Source organism: Condylura cristata, unplaced genomic scaffold (genome assembly GCF_000260355.1).
Source record: "Condylura cristata isolate star-nosed mole 26May11 unplaced genomic scaffold, ConCri1.0 scaffold00001, whole genome shotgun sequence".
NCBI lineage: Eukaryota > Metazoa > Chordata > Mammalia > Eulipotyphla > Talpidae > Condylura > Condylura cristata.
The window spans coordinates 56,718,146-56,734,119 of NW_004567102.1; the positions used below are offsets into that span (position 1 = coordinate 56,718,146).

The window sequence follows — 15,974 nt, forward strand, 5'->3', positions numbered from 1 at the left end:
TAGTTAAGTATGTTAAAGTAAACATCCTCTTAACCACAGCACAGATGAAGAAATTAAACTTTGCCAACCACCTTTGGAAACAGACGCCTCTGTGAGCTCCATCCCAGTCGTGGCTTCTGTCCCCGTGGACGCTACCCTGACTTCTGCAACCCTGTGTTTCTTTGTAGTTCATCCAGTGTACATCCTTAGACACAGGTTATTTAGTCTTACTCATTTTTAAATGTCTCTTAAGTCTTTTTTATCTGCAAGTTTCTCCCCCTCTGTCCCTTCGTTTCCCTTAAAATTTGCGGAGGAACCTGAACCCTGTGACCTGTGCAGCTGCCCACAATCACTCTAGATGTTGCTCAGTGAGGCCCCACCCTTGGCATTTCCTGTAAGCTGACAGCTGGGTGCTGAGGCAGTTCTGCTTTATCATGCCATGCGAGTATCAGTGGTGGCAGTTGTCTCCTCAGATCTAAATTGGCTGGTGTTCTCCCTGTGACATATTTGTGTCTTAGGGAGAATAGGCAGTAGAGGCAAACCAAGCAGACTAGTTATGCTTTTGTGTTTGTCCAGAAGAAACCTGGAATAGGGCTTCCGAGAATGGGGAAATAACGATGGATTTTGGAAAGATTTAAGAATTAGTACAATTGTATTTGAGGACAAAAAGACAAAAGAAATTTCTTAGAGACTGAGGTAATGGTAGGGCTTTTCAGTAAATTATATTACTTGGAGCTATTGGAGATGGGAATAAAAGGTTTGATTTTGGATATATTGAGTTTGAAGTGTGTGTGGGCTCGAGGAGATGTCAAGTTTTTATCTGTCGAGCTTTACTTGGAGCTACTTCCTATTGTATTGTGCTAGTGCATTATGACTTTTAAAAAAAATGTCACCAGGGGCTCTCCCTGGTGGACAGCGGGTTAAAGTGCTGCATTATGAAGCTCTCAGAAGCCACTGCAGCACAAAGTCCCATCCCCCACCAGGGCTGACCCACATGGCTCAGCAGACCTCTCCTGACCCCCCTACTGCCCCTCTCAGCAGTGTATTTCAGCAGATCTACCTGTTCTGCTCCCCATTCTGACTTTGGTGAATCCTCTCACCCACCACACCTTTAGCCTCTACCCCAGCTAAATAAGCATAATAATAAGCATAAATAAGCATAATAATAAGCATAACAAGCATAAATAAATGAATTATTTTTTTAAAAATGTCATCGGAAAAATTATTTTATCCAATATAAAGTATGTCTTCAGATGCAGCATAGTTTCTGTTCACAGTAGAAAAATATAGAAGGAAAGTTCAAAGAAGGTCAGATTTTATCAAAGTAGGTCTACCGCAGTAAATAAATGAGAAACAACCAGAAGAATAAAGAAAAGGAAAGGTGCTGATAGAGCATTAAAGCCATACGAATGTCAACAAATCACTTTCAGGAGTGAAACCAAAATAAGACATCACAATAGTGGCGTTCCAGGAAGAAGTCAGCAGCTTGAGTGAATAGAGTGCTTTTTCTTATGAACATAAAAAGGGAAAAGAAGAGATTCTTGATGAAATGTGGATAGTGATTTAGTCTTGTAACAATACTGACCATTTTTAGTTCATTTCCATAATTCATTTAAAGTGAATTCACTGTTACAAGAAAACATCTGGGGAAAAGAAGAGATCAGAATTGGGCCCTCCCTGAGGGCACATTAGGTTAAAGCACAGCATGTAAAGTTAACCACAGCCACTGTGACTCAAGTTCAGTCCCCAGCCAGGGAGGTGATCCTCATGGTATAACAGACCTCTCCTGACTCACCTGCTGCTCCCCTCAGCAGTGTATTTCAGTTGATCTGTCTGTTCTGCTCCCCACTCTGTCTCTGGTGAATCCTCTCATCCCTGTACCTCTTCTGGCCTATACCCCAGTTCTGTATGCATAAATAAATAAATTGCTAAAAAAAAAAATTTACACATATTGCAAAAATATGTTATCAGCTACACTATCATCCTACCCCAAACTTATAGCCAACGTTTTGCAAAACCACATAGGTTACTATTTCACACCCTGAAGCAGGCCTGGTACATGTTTTCTGCATGCAGGAAACATCTGACAGGCTGCTTGCTTGATGTCACGTCAACCCTCTGAGACACTTAGTTTTCAAAAGCTTTCTAACTGACTTACATAAATAACAGTGGTGTTCTAACTGACTTACATAAATAAGTTAACATCACAGCCCAATATTCATATTTACTCGTGTAAATATATAAATATTGCATAAATCTATCCCTCATTTGTTTTATGCTATGAGAATTTTGAAATGCTAGTGTATATGTGTTTATTCTGCTCCCATACTCAAGTGGTAGCTTGGCTAGGTATGAAATTATAGCAATGCAATCATCTCTTTGAATAATGGAGGCTTGTTCCATTGTATTCTATCTTCTGGTATGCTATTGAGATGTCTGAACTCTCTGATTCTTGATACTTTAGATGAAATCTAATTTTTCTCTCTGAAGTTTTCAGGGTCTTTTCACCAGTGTTATAACACCAGTGTTATAAAACTGAGGGATCTTGTGTCTTGGTTTGAGCGAGACTGTTTTTTCTCCATGTCCTATGTACTTGATGGACTATTTCACTCTGGAAGCTTATGCACTAGCAAATTTCTGGATATATTTAGTTATTTCCTTTTTTTTTTTCTTTATTGGTTTTCCTTTTATTCAGAGGTACAATGTTTTAGGTCAATTATATATATATAATTCTTCCCCTTTTTTTCATGTTTTCTCTTGTTGCTTCTTTGCTTTCTTGAGTTTTTTTGTTTGTTTTGTTTTTAAGAATTACTTATGCATACAGAGCTGGGGTACAGGGCAGAAGTGCGGGGGCGGTGAGAGGCTTCCCAGAGACAGTGTGGGGAGCAGAACAGGCCGACTGACAAAGTGCACTGCTGAGAGGAGCAGCGGATGGATCAGGACCTGTGGATCACCTCTGGAGCTGGGGATCGAACTCATGCTGAAGTGACTTTAGGTTCTTAGTGCTGTGCTGTGCTGTGCTGTGTGTGCTGAGCTGTGCTGTGCTGTGCTATGCTGTGTTGTATGTGCTGAGCTTTGCTGTGCTATGCTAAAGCCACTTCAGCATGAGTTCGATCCCCGCCCTGGAGGTGACCCACATGGCACGGCAGACCTCTCCTGGCCTGCCCACTGCTCCTCTCAGCAGTGTACTTTGTTAGTCAGCCTGGTCTGCTCCCCACTCTGTCTCTGCTAGAGCCTCTCACCACCCCTACAACTCTGGCCTGTACCCCAGCTCTGTATTAATAAATAAATCTTTTAAAAAACTTATTGTTCATTTGCCATTTGTTTACAAAACTATGTAGTTTAGGGATTATAGATAGCTTCACACCTTGACAAGCAAACATGTTTCATTTACCTACCAACAAATCTCCGGTGTTACTGTACTATCACATTTTCTCTCTTCCTGGTAGCTACTGTACCTTTCACAATTTGAGTTCTTTTGTTATATTTTGACAGTTGCCTGTGGTTATTGTCCACAAGTAAGTGAACCATCCAGTAATTGTCTTTCATTTTCTGACTTTTTCCACTTAGGATATCACCTCCAGTCTATCCAGATTTTCATAAAAGGCATACCTTTGTTTTTTAAAACTCCCATTTCTTTATGCAGTCCTCTAGCAATGAACATTATGGCTCACTTTGTGTTATGGCTATTCTAAAGAATGCTGTTCTGTACATATGTATACTTTTATCTTTTTATAGTCTTTGGTGAAATACCTAAAACTGGTATAGCTGCATCATATGATATTTCCAGTTTCAATTTTTTTTTAAGGAATTCTCTCTTACTTTCCATAGCAACAATCTCAATTTATATTTCCATCAACGGTGAATGTGAGTTCCTTTTTCTCTATGCTCTTGCCACCCTTCCTGTTTCTAGTCTTTTTGATATAAATCATTATTACACAAGTGAAGTTTTGATTTGCATTTCCTTTCTAGAGACATTCAGCACTTTTTTTCATGAGCCTGTGTGTCATGTTTTTGCCTTTGGAGTAGTGTTCATTTAGGTCTCTTGCCCATTTCTGGGTGGTTTGATTTTTTTTGTTGCTGAGTTTTATGAGTCCTTTATGTGTTTTGAAAGAATACAAATATTTTCTCCCAGTATGTAAGTTGCATTTTTATTTTTGTGGTAGTTCCTGTCACTGTACAAAGCATTTCACTTGACATAGACCCATTTACTTTTGCTTTTGTTTCCATTGCTGCTGTAGTTGAGACCTCAAATACATATCCAAAATTAGTGTACAGTAGTGTATGTCCTATGTTTTCTTCAATGTATTTTATGATTTCAGGTCTTGTATCCAATTCTTTAATTCAGTTAAAATTAATTTTTCTGTATGGAGATAAATAGTGATGTTTTATTTTTTTCCATGTGACTATCTTAATTTTCACAACACCGTTTGTTAAATGGGCTTTCTTTTCTCTATTATCTGGTTATGATTCCTTTATCATAATTTCACTGTTCATGTAAGTATGGGTTTATTTCTGGGTGCTTTATTCCATTGGTCTGTTTTTGTTCCCATGTCATATTGTTTGGTTATTATCAGTGTGTAGTTTAGTTTGATGTCAGGAAGTAAAATACCTCCATTTTTCTTTTTTACTTTCAGAATTGCTTTGACTTTTGGGGGTCTTTCATGGCTCCATAAAAATGTTAGAATTGTTTATTTTATTTACTTGAAAAGAAGTCATAGTGATTTTTGATAGGTATTGTGTTGAATCTGTAAATCAGCTAAAAATCATCTACATTGCTTTAATGCATATAGAAATAGATTGTGGGAAAAAATAGTCATTTACATTTCAAGGATGTTATGAATAAATAATCTTAAAAAAAGTGAGTGATAAATGACTGGCATCTCAAAAATGTATTGTGAAATGTTTTCTACTCACTTCTATATCTTTACACCTGTCATAACTACTTCAGTTAAATCTTTGTTTTCTTTTGGAGAGGGTGATAAAGTAGGCTTGTTTTGTAGGAAATATTAGCTGATCAGTTGAAGTCACTGCAGTTTTACAACAACTTTATTTCACTCACTCAGGACAATATAAACATTATTTTCCTTGAAAATTTTTAATATAGTCAATTCCTATGCTTTTATACTTCTGTCCTTCAATTGTTCTTAAAAAGGGAGCAAAAGTTGTTAAGAAGAAAAGCTCATTTTCCATTTCTGTGAATTCTCTCACTAGCTCAAGGGGCTGTAGCTTCTGCTCTTCAAGTCCAGGCCTACTCTGTGATGTCAACTCTATGTGGGTAGTACTTTAGGGCACCTAAGGTCATGAGAGAACTGTGGGGACAGTAAATCAATGTGTGATTAGTATCTCATGTTCCATGGGTGGGCCCTGAGCTATTGCATGAACAGAGCATGGTGGTATCTCTTCTGATATCTGCCACTTTCACCATGCCTTGCTTCTGTCTTAATATAATGAAAATAAGCACAACTTTGGGACCTCCTGGTATATTTCAGCATGAGTTTCCTTATGCCCTCTTGGTAAATGCTAGCCTTCTAATGCCAGAGAGCTACCAAGTATGGTCTTCTGGCTGGTTTCTTACTGCAAACTTGGTGACTTTCTTTGAAAGCAGTTTTCCCTCACCAGGAGCAAGTACAAACAGTTCAAGATTCAGATGTCCAGGATTTTATTCTTGGCTGCACCTGTTCTTAAATAATTTTTGTACCCAAATATAATTTTTACAATATATAAAATGGTGACTTAATACCTAATATGAGTTTTGAAAATAAAATGAATTAAAATATGTAAAGTGTCCCTTAAAAAATTGTAAAGGGCTTGGCATACATTATATTTTTAATTATATGAAGTATAACCTCTCCATTTCTTCCCAAATATAAATTATGGATTTTGTTTGATGTTGCTAATGGCACCTAATCAAACACTCCAAATATAGACACCAAGGTAGACCAGAGCTTAACTGAACATGTTTTTGACCACCCACTACCAGATTCTTCTAGATCATGTCTCTCTGTATTCCAGGCTTACACCATTCTTTTTGGCAAATCACTGTGAGACTGTGAGGACCCAATGTGCGTCACAGGAAAAGCCACAAGGGTTAGAAATCCACTTTGACTAAATTTTATAGGAATTACTTATAAATCTTAACATATTACTCCTTTAACATTCATGGTTAGTTTTCACATTAAACTTGCACAGGAAAAAAATGTTGAATCATAATTGCCGTTAGTCATGTTTTTAAAAGCAGTGGTTATACACAACTCTCCTAACTTACTGGAGGTTGTTTCCAAACATGTAAAGGCATTTGGTTGAAAATCAAATGACTTCCTGTTTGTGTTCACATACATAGATTACTGTCTTCAGTATACTTTTAGAATGAATAGACACCAATTTACATTTTGAAAATAGAGTTGATGTTATTTTGGCATATTCTGCTGTGTGACTATGTACAAATGGTAGGTGGCAGTTTGTGTGATAGACACAGCTATAGTGGACTTGTTAGATGGGAAGATCGTGTTGCTCTGACTTATAAACTTTACACTAAGGAATTTCTAAAGACTTCTTTTTTTTATTCTACATTTAAATTCACCATTAATTTAACGCTTGTTTCATTTTCTCAAGTTTGTATTTATGTACGATCTAATTTCTAAAATAAACCATATCTTTAATATATATCTACTAACTTTATGAAACTATATAGTTATCCCAACATGAGAAAAAGATTGTTCTTACTCAGTTCTGTTTTGGGAAAAGTTTAGCAAACACAGCCTCATTTAAACATACTTTTAAAAATGCATAGCATTTACTATACAAAGAATTAAGTCATGACCTTAAAATATAGTTACATGTGGAAAAGCCTGGAATGAAATTGTTGTAAAATAACTGAAAAGTTCTAGACTATAGGACTACTAGTTTATTGTATTTATTTTCTGGATGTATACTGTTGATTTGTTTAAATTAATATCAGTGATCTCTTGACTCTTTACATTATACATACCAAACTTCTGTTATTTCCAGTTTTTATATTAAGAATATTTGTGTAAATGAAACTTAAAAATGTAAGTAATACTATAGAGTATTCTTTTAACCTTATAAAACTTTTAATCTTTTTGCAAATATCCATTTTTCCAGATACTATGTGAAAAAAAATTTAAAATTAGTCATTTTAAATTTAAATATATACAAATAGATGCCAAGTTTGTTATTAGGCTTGTTAGTTATTTAATCAAGTAGGCTGTCAAATTTTAGATAATACAGACTACTCAGATTGCCTGTGATTACATCTGTACATAATACATAGTTATAAAATTTTTATAATAATGAAAGCAGTTTATTCATATATAATAATTATGAAAACTATTAATGTAGTTATTAAGTTTTGGAAATATTTTTATGCCTCTTTTCTCTTTTATAGTTACAGTTTAATTTAGTTATAGTTTGATTTATAGAAACTGCACATTATAATTTGTATGCCCTTGCCCACCAACCCCTAACCCAAAAAATTAATAGTTCATTTGTCTGACTTAATCATTCTCTTTTACATAAATTCACCTGTGAAAGTTTCCTAGGTGGTTTTTAAAACTTTTGGCCTCAGAATTCTTTCATATTTTTTAAAATTAGTGAGGACATCAAAGAACTTTGTGTGTGTTTATTAAAATTTAAAAGAGAAATTTTAAAAAATCATTTGAAAAATAAATATTCTAATTAAAAATTATATTTTTAGGACAAAACTACTTTTGAAAACAAGTTTTTAGTGTGAAAGAGCCCTCTCTATTTTACTTTTTTGCAAATCTTGCAGATCTACTTCTATATTGTTTGTTGCAAAGGGGAGTTGGTGGAAGCATGTGAAGGAAATCCAGTTATACACCTCTATGTGATTGAATAGTATTTGAAGACTCTTGATATAGTTACAAATATTTTTCTTTGATACTGTACAAGAACCTGTTAAGTGGTGGTTTCACAAAAGTTACTTTTATGGGAATCTGAAACCATGTTTAACTCCTTACATCTTTTATTTGGTTAAAAAGTCTATTTTGCTTTTCAGTACATCTTTTATGTATGGTTTTGTAATATCATTTTTATTTTAAATGTTTGTTCACTGAGTTATTCCCAGTCTTCCAAATGTTGACATATTTAATTATGTAATATAAAAATGAATCATGTTTGTTTTCACTGATCTCATTCACTAAAGTTTTATTGGTAAGATCTAAAGCTTATGGTAGCAGATACAAGTTTTCCAAAATTCTTATTTCTGTTTGAAAACTCAAATTTTGTCATTGATAACAAAGACTTTCAGTTTTTAGGTCTCTTTGTCCATTTCCAAAAATATCTTGCACTTATAAGTCCAAATGTAAATAATACTAATATGTCATTCATTCACTTACACATAATAAAGATGTTTCTTGAATAAAAAGCAACTAGTTAGCTCTCAACTCAAAGCACAATATATTTTACTTGTGATAGTTATATTAAGATACCCATTGTGCTTTTTTACGTACTTCCTGTTGCATCATACAAAATATTTTTAAAAGGGCATATAGTCAAAAGTTTAAAATTTTATAGAGAATAACCATTTTTAACCTTTTACCAGGGATATTAGGGATATTCTTTTCTTTTTTTTAAGATTTATTTATTTATGCATATAGAACTGGGGTACAGGCCAGAGAGGCGCAGGTGTGGTGAGAGGATTCACCAGAGACAGAGTGGGGAGTAGAACAGGCAGACTGACAAAGTACATTGCTGAGGGGAGCAGCCGACAGGACAGGAGAGGTCTGCCGTGCCATGTGGGATCACCTCCGCGGCGGGGATTGAACTCATGCTGAAGAGGCTTTAGCTTCTTAGTGCTGTGCTTTAACTCACTGCACCACCAGGGAGGGATATTCTTAAGTGAAATTGAATGTTTTTTTTTACTTAAAGTACCTGGCAGTACAAAATCATACAAGGTACCCTGCCTACACTCTTGCTAAGGTGCAGCATTTTTAACGTTTTATCACTCTGCACCATCAGTGCAATATCAATACATAACATAATTTTGGTACTATTACGAAGTATCTTTTACTGTGGGACCCCTAACAGAGTCTCAAAGATACGAGGGGGCCAAAGAACTTACTCTAAGAGCAGATTTCTAAGGAGAGGACATGTATTATAACAAATACAGTAAAGATTTTCCTAACTAGTTTCCTCTTAACTGACCTGCTAGTGATACTAATTTTTCTTTATTACACATATAACCTGGTTACAAGATGCTGAATGTTAACATGATAGGTACTCTCTTGGTAAGTCCAGTCATTTCTGCTCCAGTAGAGTTATGTGCTTAAGTAAGTCGTATTTGTTCTCAAGCCAGTTGATGCCAGTTTTACTAATACCTGTAATTACATAATTTTAATATTATTATGTAAATAGATTAGTATGAGTTCAAAAAGGAAAAGAATTAATGTTTCAAAACTATCTTAAATGCTTTGGAACAATTAACTATAAAAAATTGCTTTAATATTGTGGATAAGATTTGTAAAAGTTAAGGGAAAAACTCACAAAATTCTTAAAGAATTCTACATTCTTTCACAAGTATTGTCTCAAGAAACCAAAGCTAGAAATTTTTCCCCCATTTTTGTTTTATATGTATTTACATAGTTTTTCATTTTTATATGATGTCTGATTTCTCCTCTCAGGTGTTTTCCTTATAAAATTACCACCACCAAGACACCTGCAAACCATCATCACAGACTCTTGGTCTCTTCCCTCCCAGTTTTATCCCTTCCCCTCCCTCTCCCCTGATGAATGTTTCCAGTTTATAGTTTGCTGCTAGTTTTGTCTTTGTTTTCCTGATCCCTTGTATGCTTTCCCTCTGTTCCTCCTATAAGTGAAACCATCTGATTTTGTTTGCCTTCTGACTTATTTCACTGAGCATAATCCCTTCCAGCTCCATCCATTTTGCTGCAAATGGCCTAAGTTTATCTTGTTTGTTTGCTGAGTAATATTCCATTGTGTGTGTGTATATATATCAAAATTTATATAGGTCATGATATCTAAAGGTATAGACATAGCCATCACATCTTTTTGATCCAGTCATATGTTTTGGGGCATTTAAATTCTAGGAGTGGGATTGCTGGGCCATATGACAGATCCGTTTTTAGTAATTTGAGCTACTAAACAGTTTTCCATAGTGGTTGGCCTAGTCTGCCGTCCCATCCAAAGCTGGAAATAGTGATGATGTGCATTCTCAATTAACACCTATATTATTTTTTTAATGATTTCTCCCTCTTAATTAGCTTTCCCAGTAAGGTAAGTTTAGAAACTGGTCAGGATCACTTTCAATAGATAATTTCTTTGCTGCTACTGATGAGTTAGGCAAAGTTCCTTTTGTTTACATAACAGTAAAACATGTTCTCTTTCATGATGTCTGTGTTAAGATTGTATTAGTATAAGACTTAGGTAACCTTTTAGGAAAATGACTATTATGTGTCGCGTTTCATAATGGTATAGTGGTGAATCTGAAGGTACCATAAACCTTTTTTGAATTATTGCTACTATTTTTGTCGAATTGGAAACTGCTTGAATAAACAACTGTGTGAGGGAGCATGGAATTTTTCATGGAAATTTGCGTAAGAATATTTCCTAAAGATCAAAAATTACATTAAATGTTTGATTATCAGGCCTCCCTAGTGTTGCAGTGGGTTAAAGTGCAGCACTATGAAGACACTGCTGCATGAGTTCGATCCCCAGCCAGGGAGCTGATCCACATATGTCACAGCACACCTCTCCTGTCTTGCCTGCTGTTCCTTTTAGCAGTCTATTTCAGTAGATCTTCCTGTTCTGCTCCCTACTCTGTCTCTGGTGAATCCTCTCACCTCCCCCACCTCTGGCCTATCCCCCAGTTCTTGAACGCATAAGTAAATAAATCCTTTTTTAAAAGTTTGGTTATCAATACAAAAGTACTGGCTAATCAGACATGCTAAGGGCTGGTAGATGGCAGTAATTCATTGGTGTCAACTTTAATGTGGTCAGTTGTGTATGTTGCCACTTCTAGAAGCATCATTGTATGGTGCAAAGGCACAAAGGTGAGAAGTGAATGCTTTGCATTCTGTGCCTGGCTCACTAGTCCTTGTGAGTCCATAAAGACAGTGTTCCTAACTCCCTGGCAGTGAGCTTGCTACATGAATTTTTATTTTCCTAGAAGTAAGGTATTAATCCACACTATTAACAGTCTGTTTGCAACTAGTACACATACTGGTAAGTTGACTGGGAAGTTGGCTTTGCTACCAAATGGCTAAGAATCTCATCAACTGTAGTCATTTTAGCACCAGCCAAGTCACCAGCACAGCTAACTGAAATTATTACTCCTCCCCACACCTGAATTCATAATGATCACATAATTCTTATCAATACTGTGATCAGTTTTATAAATTTACTTGTTTTTTTTTTCCCTTTCCAAAAGAAATATTGAAAGTCTGTGTGCCAGACACTGTTGTAGGACTGGAGATCCAATAATGAATATAACTTGTAGATCTTACATTCTAGAAGAGGAGGGCTTTACATAGACATGTACACATGTATGTTAAGAGGATAAAAACATGAGGAAGGGGAAATATGTGTGTTGGGGAATGATGATAGGACTAGGAAAGGCCTTACTAAGATCACTTCTTTAATATAAACCCTTAAAGGAGCAATGCAGTCTGGAAGAGATAGCCTTTAGAAAATTTTTTAAGTATTATTAATGTGGAGTCTGTGAGATTTGTATGGCAGAAAGGAAGGAATACTGCATCTTAGTTTTCACAAACTAACTAAAATTTAGCCTTTCTTCCAAATCTAATATAAATAACCAACTATGCTATTATTGTCAGAACCTATAATTTTGTCAGAGAAAGATATTACAGGTAGATCATATTTCATTACATATTTCATTATTATAAACATCTCAAAATATTGTTTATGCTCATTACTACTTAAAAATTATGGTGGCTACTATCTCTGTTGCTAAATCTTATTGTGCCTTAATAAGGCACACTTACCAAATTTTATATTTACACATATTTAGTTATATCTCAGAATAGTAGATTTCCTTATATTCTTAGGTTTATAGCTTAAGAATTTAAAAAACATTGAGAAAGGGGCTAAGATTTCACTAGACTTCCCAAAGATGCTTCTGGCAGAGATTTATTAGACTTTAGCTTGATTCCTATTTTGAGAGCTTTCTTCCACCTCCCACAAGTAGAGTACTCTCTTCATTTGTTTTCTCCACTAGAGATTATTTAGATATGTCCTGGACACACAGGGAAGATTTTCTGGATAACTCCCTAAAGCTGTGATTTTGAAAGATCCATTTTAGCTTCCTGTTTAATACAGGCCTCACACTAATAAAATTCTTGCAGAACAGTAGAGCAAGTAAAACGGAAATTTGATGTCCAAGAAAATAATAATTGAATACAGATCATCTATTAAATGTCTTTGAAAGACATTGAGGACCATAAAGGCCTTGCAGTTCATTGTGTGAGAGTGATATGTACACATAAGGTTAGAATCATCTTACCCACTTGTACCAGTTTTCCTCTCCTCATCATGGTATTTACCAAGTGGGTCTGCAAGATTAAGGAATCATCAGCTATAAACCTAGTAACTTCACCTTGACCAAACGAGGGTATAAGATGCGACATCCAGGGGCCTGCCTGGTGGTACAAGAGGTTAAAATGCAGCACTATGAAGCTATCCATAGCCACTGATGCATGAGTTTTAAACCTGGTCAGGGAGGTGACCCACATGGCGTGGCAGATCTCTCCTGTCTTGTCCACTGCTCCCCTCAGCAGTGTACTTCGTGGATCTGCCTGTTCTGCTCCCTACTCTGTCTCTGGTGAGTCCTCTCACCCCCTGCATCTCTAGCCTATACCCCAGTTCTTGTATGCATAAATAAATAAATCTTTTTCTAAAAGATGGACATCCATTTTTGACTGTTAACAATGCAGCTGTAAGAATAGAATGGAGCATCTTTTATGCAGGTAAAAAAAAGGGGAGAATAAGCACTGGTTAAATGGGCATACAGAGATTTTACCCTGCCACTACAGGCCATATGCTTTAAATCTCTGAATAGATTCTATTACCTCTCATCAGGAGTTTAAAAAGTCAAAGGTAAAAGCCATCAACATCTTGTTGCTGCCAGAAACTGGAGTGAGAAGACAATTAACTCTAATTTTCACATTAGACAAACTTTGTGCTGTGCCTAATATGGGAGGAAGTTGATTCTGTGTCATTAAACCTCTTGGATTATATCTTCAACTGTGTTCTAAGGAATAGGCTTTTTTTTTTTTAATGTGCTGAAAGCTGTGCACGTTGTTATACTCATGTGTGTGGTTTATTTCCCTTTACAGGTTGGTGAAAGATGCTCCTTGGGATGAAGTCCCTCTTGCTCACTCTCTGGTTGGATTTGCCACTGCCTATGACTTCTTATACAACTACCTGAGCAAGACACAACAGGAGAAGTTTCTTGAAGTGATTGCCAATGCCTCAGGCTATATGTATGAAACTTCATACCGGAGAGGATGGGGATTTCAATACCTGCACAATCATCAGCCCACTAACTGCATGGCTTTGCTCACAGGAAGCCTAGTTCTAATGAATCAAGGTACATGTGAACACTGCTGAAAGAATGCCCAAGCTGATATCAGTCATAGTTGCCAGGCTGTGAGCAAAGAATGTTTGTAACTAGTCTTATTACATGGGCATACTTGAACCCCTGAGATAATACTAAGGCGTCTTAGAGAACTGAGAGACATCTCTTTCCTCTTCTGCTAGTTATGTTAATTTGCAAGTTATTTTCTTAAGGCTTTTAGTTGTTATAAACTAAACAGAAATTTAATTTATGGTATTTAAGGAACACTTACTTAAGAGGATGAATGTTCATCCTAGCTCCCTTTGCCCTCTACTCTCACAAAACTAAAACATTTAAAAAATTAGAATGCAAACCATATGAAAACCCACCCTCAAACTATTTAGAAACCTTAGGGGCTGTGAGATGGCAGAAAGAACCATGGAGTGAGCTAGATTTTAACCTGGAGATTTTGGGTTTACTCTAGTAGAGTTTTAGTTCTTAAAATTTTAGTCTGTAACAGAAGAAACAGAGCTTGTCTTCATTCTTTGAGTAGATAAAATTGTTACTGATAATAAGCAGGCACCTAAAATGCTGGTTCAGAATGTATCAAAAGCTGGTATCTTCTTTTGCAGGAGTTTTCACTGCATTTATTTTCTTTTTAAAGTTATGAGTTGCTCTGGGCCATAGTCTTCTTGGGCTCCATGCAGTGCACACAAACAAAAGAAGGTGTGAGCCCTCTCGTCCTTACGAAGCAGACTTATCCCATGCCGCTTTCTTGGCACATTCACTGTGGCTTCAGAAGCTACGTTGGCCAGGCTGCTTCAGTAACTCCATGTTCTCCAGACCCACTTGGTAGATACTAACAGGTGCATTTAAAGAGTGCATGTGGCTCGCATTGGACTCACATAAAATCTCAAGAGTGAAAGAATTAGAATTTTCTGTTTTGGTAAGCCTTTCTAAGGGCAGGTGCCCAGAGACCAGAGGATCACATGTAAATAGTTTACAAATCAATTATAAAGAAGACAGATGTAAAAGTGTAAGTGATTTCACAATACTTAACAGTAGCACCAGGGAATGAAATAAGAGACACTTATGAATTTATGGTTAACTATCAAATGTAGTAAATTTGAATTCAGAGAGCAGTACTCTTTAGGTGAATCTGAGCAGATCATGGAACTTTGAAGGATTGGTAGCATTTGACTAAGTGAAAACAATGAAGAGCATGCTAGACAGGGTGTATGGATGTTGGAAAATAAAAGGCAGAGTATCAGGCAAAGCCTGGTACCTCACATTGACAAAGCTGAAGTTACAGAGTACGTCGGTAGACGTCTTATTTCTCCTGAAAAGAGTTGTTGTGGGGGGGAATAAGGAAAAATCAGATAATGTGAGAAATCTAGGGAACAATGAGTAGCAGCCCTGGGTCTAAGCTCCATCATATTGGTATCTGGTTGGTGATGAGGGATACAAAAATGAAAATGACTGAAATCTTTAACTCTCATGATTGTATAATGGAAACTGAAAACTCTAAAAAACTGGTATGTCAGATATGGAGATGGATAGGAGACAGTATCAGGGGACAGTTAGTAGTCCCCTCTGCTCAGCCCAGCTTGAGGACAGTGCTACTCGATGAGAAGAGAGCCTGCTCTTTGGTTAAATTGGGACCTGGGGTTTAGGCTGGGCGCTGATGGACCTGAGTCTCTCAGCCCCACTCCCTCACCCTTTCCCTTACTCCCAGACCCCTTGTAGCCATGGTAACATGGTAAGCACAGATCATCAAACACAAATCTGTGGGAGTCAAGTTCAACATCCCACCCAACATGAGGAGCAGTGAACCTAAATTTGTCCTAGGTGTGTTTTAAATATAAGTAAACAAAACAGACTTTAAAAGTTCAGATTCAGAGATTCAGATCAAAGTTAATTCATTTTCAGTCATGTGCCAGAGGTCCTGAACAAGTTAACCTTTCTGTAATGTTGGAGTAATAATGTGTAATTGAGTTGTTAAAAGGATTAAGTAAGATTATGTTCATTGCTGTGTAAATTATTAAATGTTACAGAAACATGAGGAGTTGTTACTGCCGAAATGCTAGCCTCACAAGAATAATAGAAAGCTAGTACTTCTGAATTGAAAGGATTTTATTTAAAAAAAAAATAGAACTTTAATTTTCAACTGGGAAGACTGAAAAATATGCCAGATTTACGTGCTTAAACAAAAACCTGTAGCTCACATTATGCAGATTCTGGACTTTGGGCTGAGATTCTTGCCCTTAGGGTGCCACTCCAGTCCTTTCACCCTATTAAGCTGCCTCTTTAGTTCTGTGGAATCTAAAAGTTCATACACGATGAAAATTGAATTTTATTCACAACAATGTGAAAGCCGTTTACCCTTTTGTATTTGCAGCTTATTACACACCCAAAAAACATC

General features: G+C 36.3%; 1 protein-coding gene across 2 annotated transcripts in view; it reads left to right on the plus strand.

Moving 5' to 3' along the window:
- The window catches only part of DSE (dermatan sulfate epimerase), a 137,035-nt gene that overhangs the window by 112,108 nt on the left and 8,953 nt on the right, over positions 1-15,974 (plus strand). For both annotated transcript variants that reach the window (XM_012722196.1, XM_004673789.2), the window contains exon 4: positions 13,332-13,585. In XM_012722196.1, the coding sequence (XP_012577650.1) occupies positions 13,332-13,585 (254 nt within the window). The remainder of the gene's footprint in view (positions 1-13,331; positions 13,586-15,974) is intronic.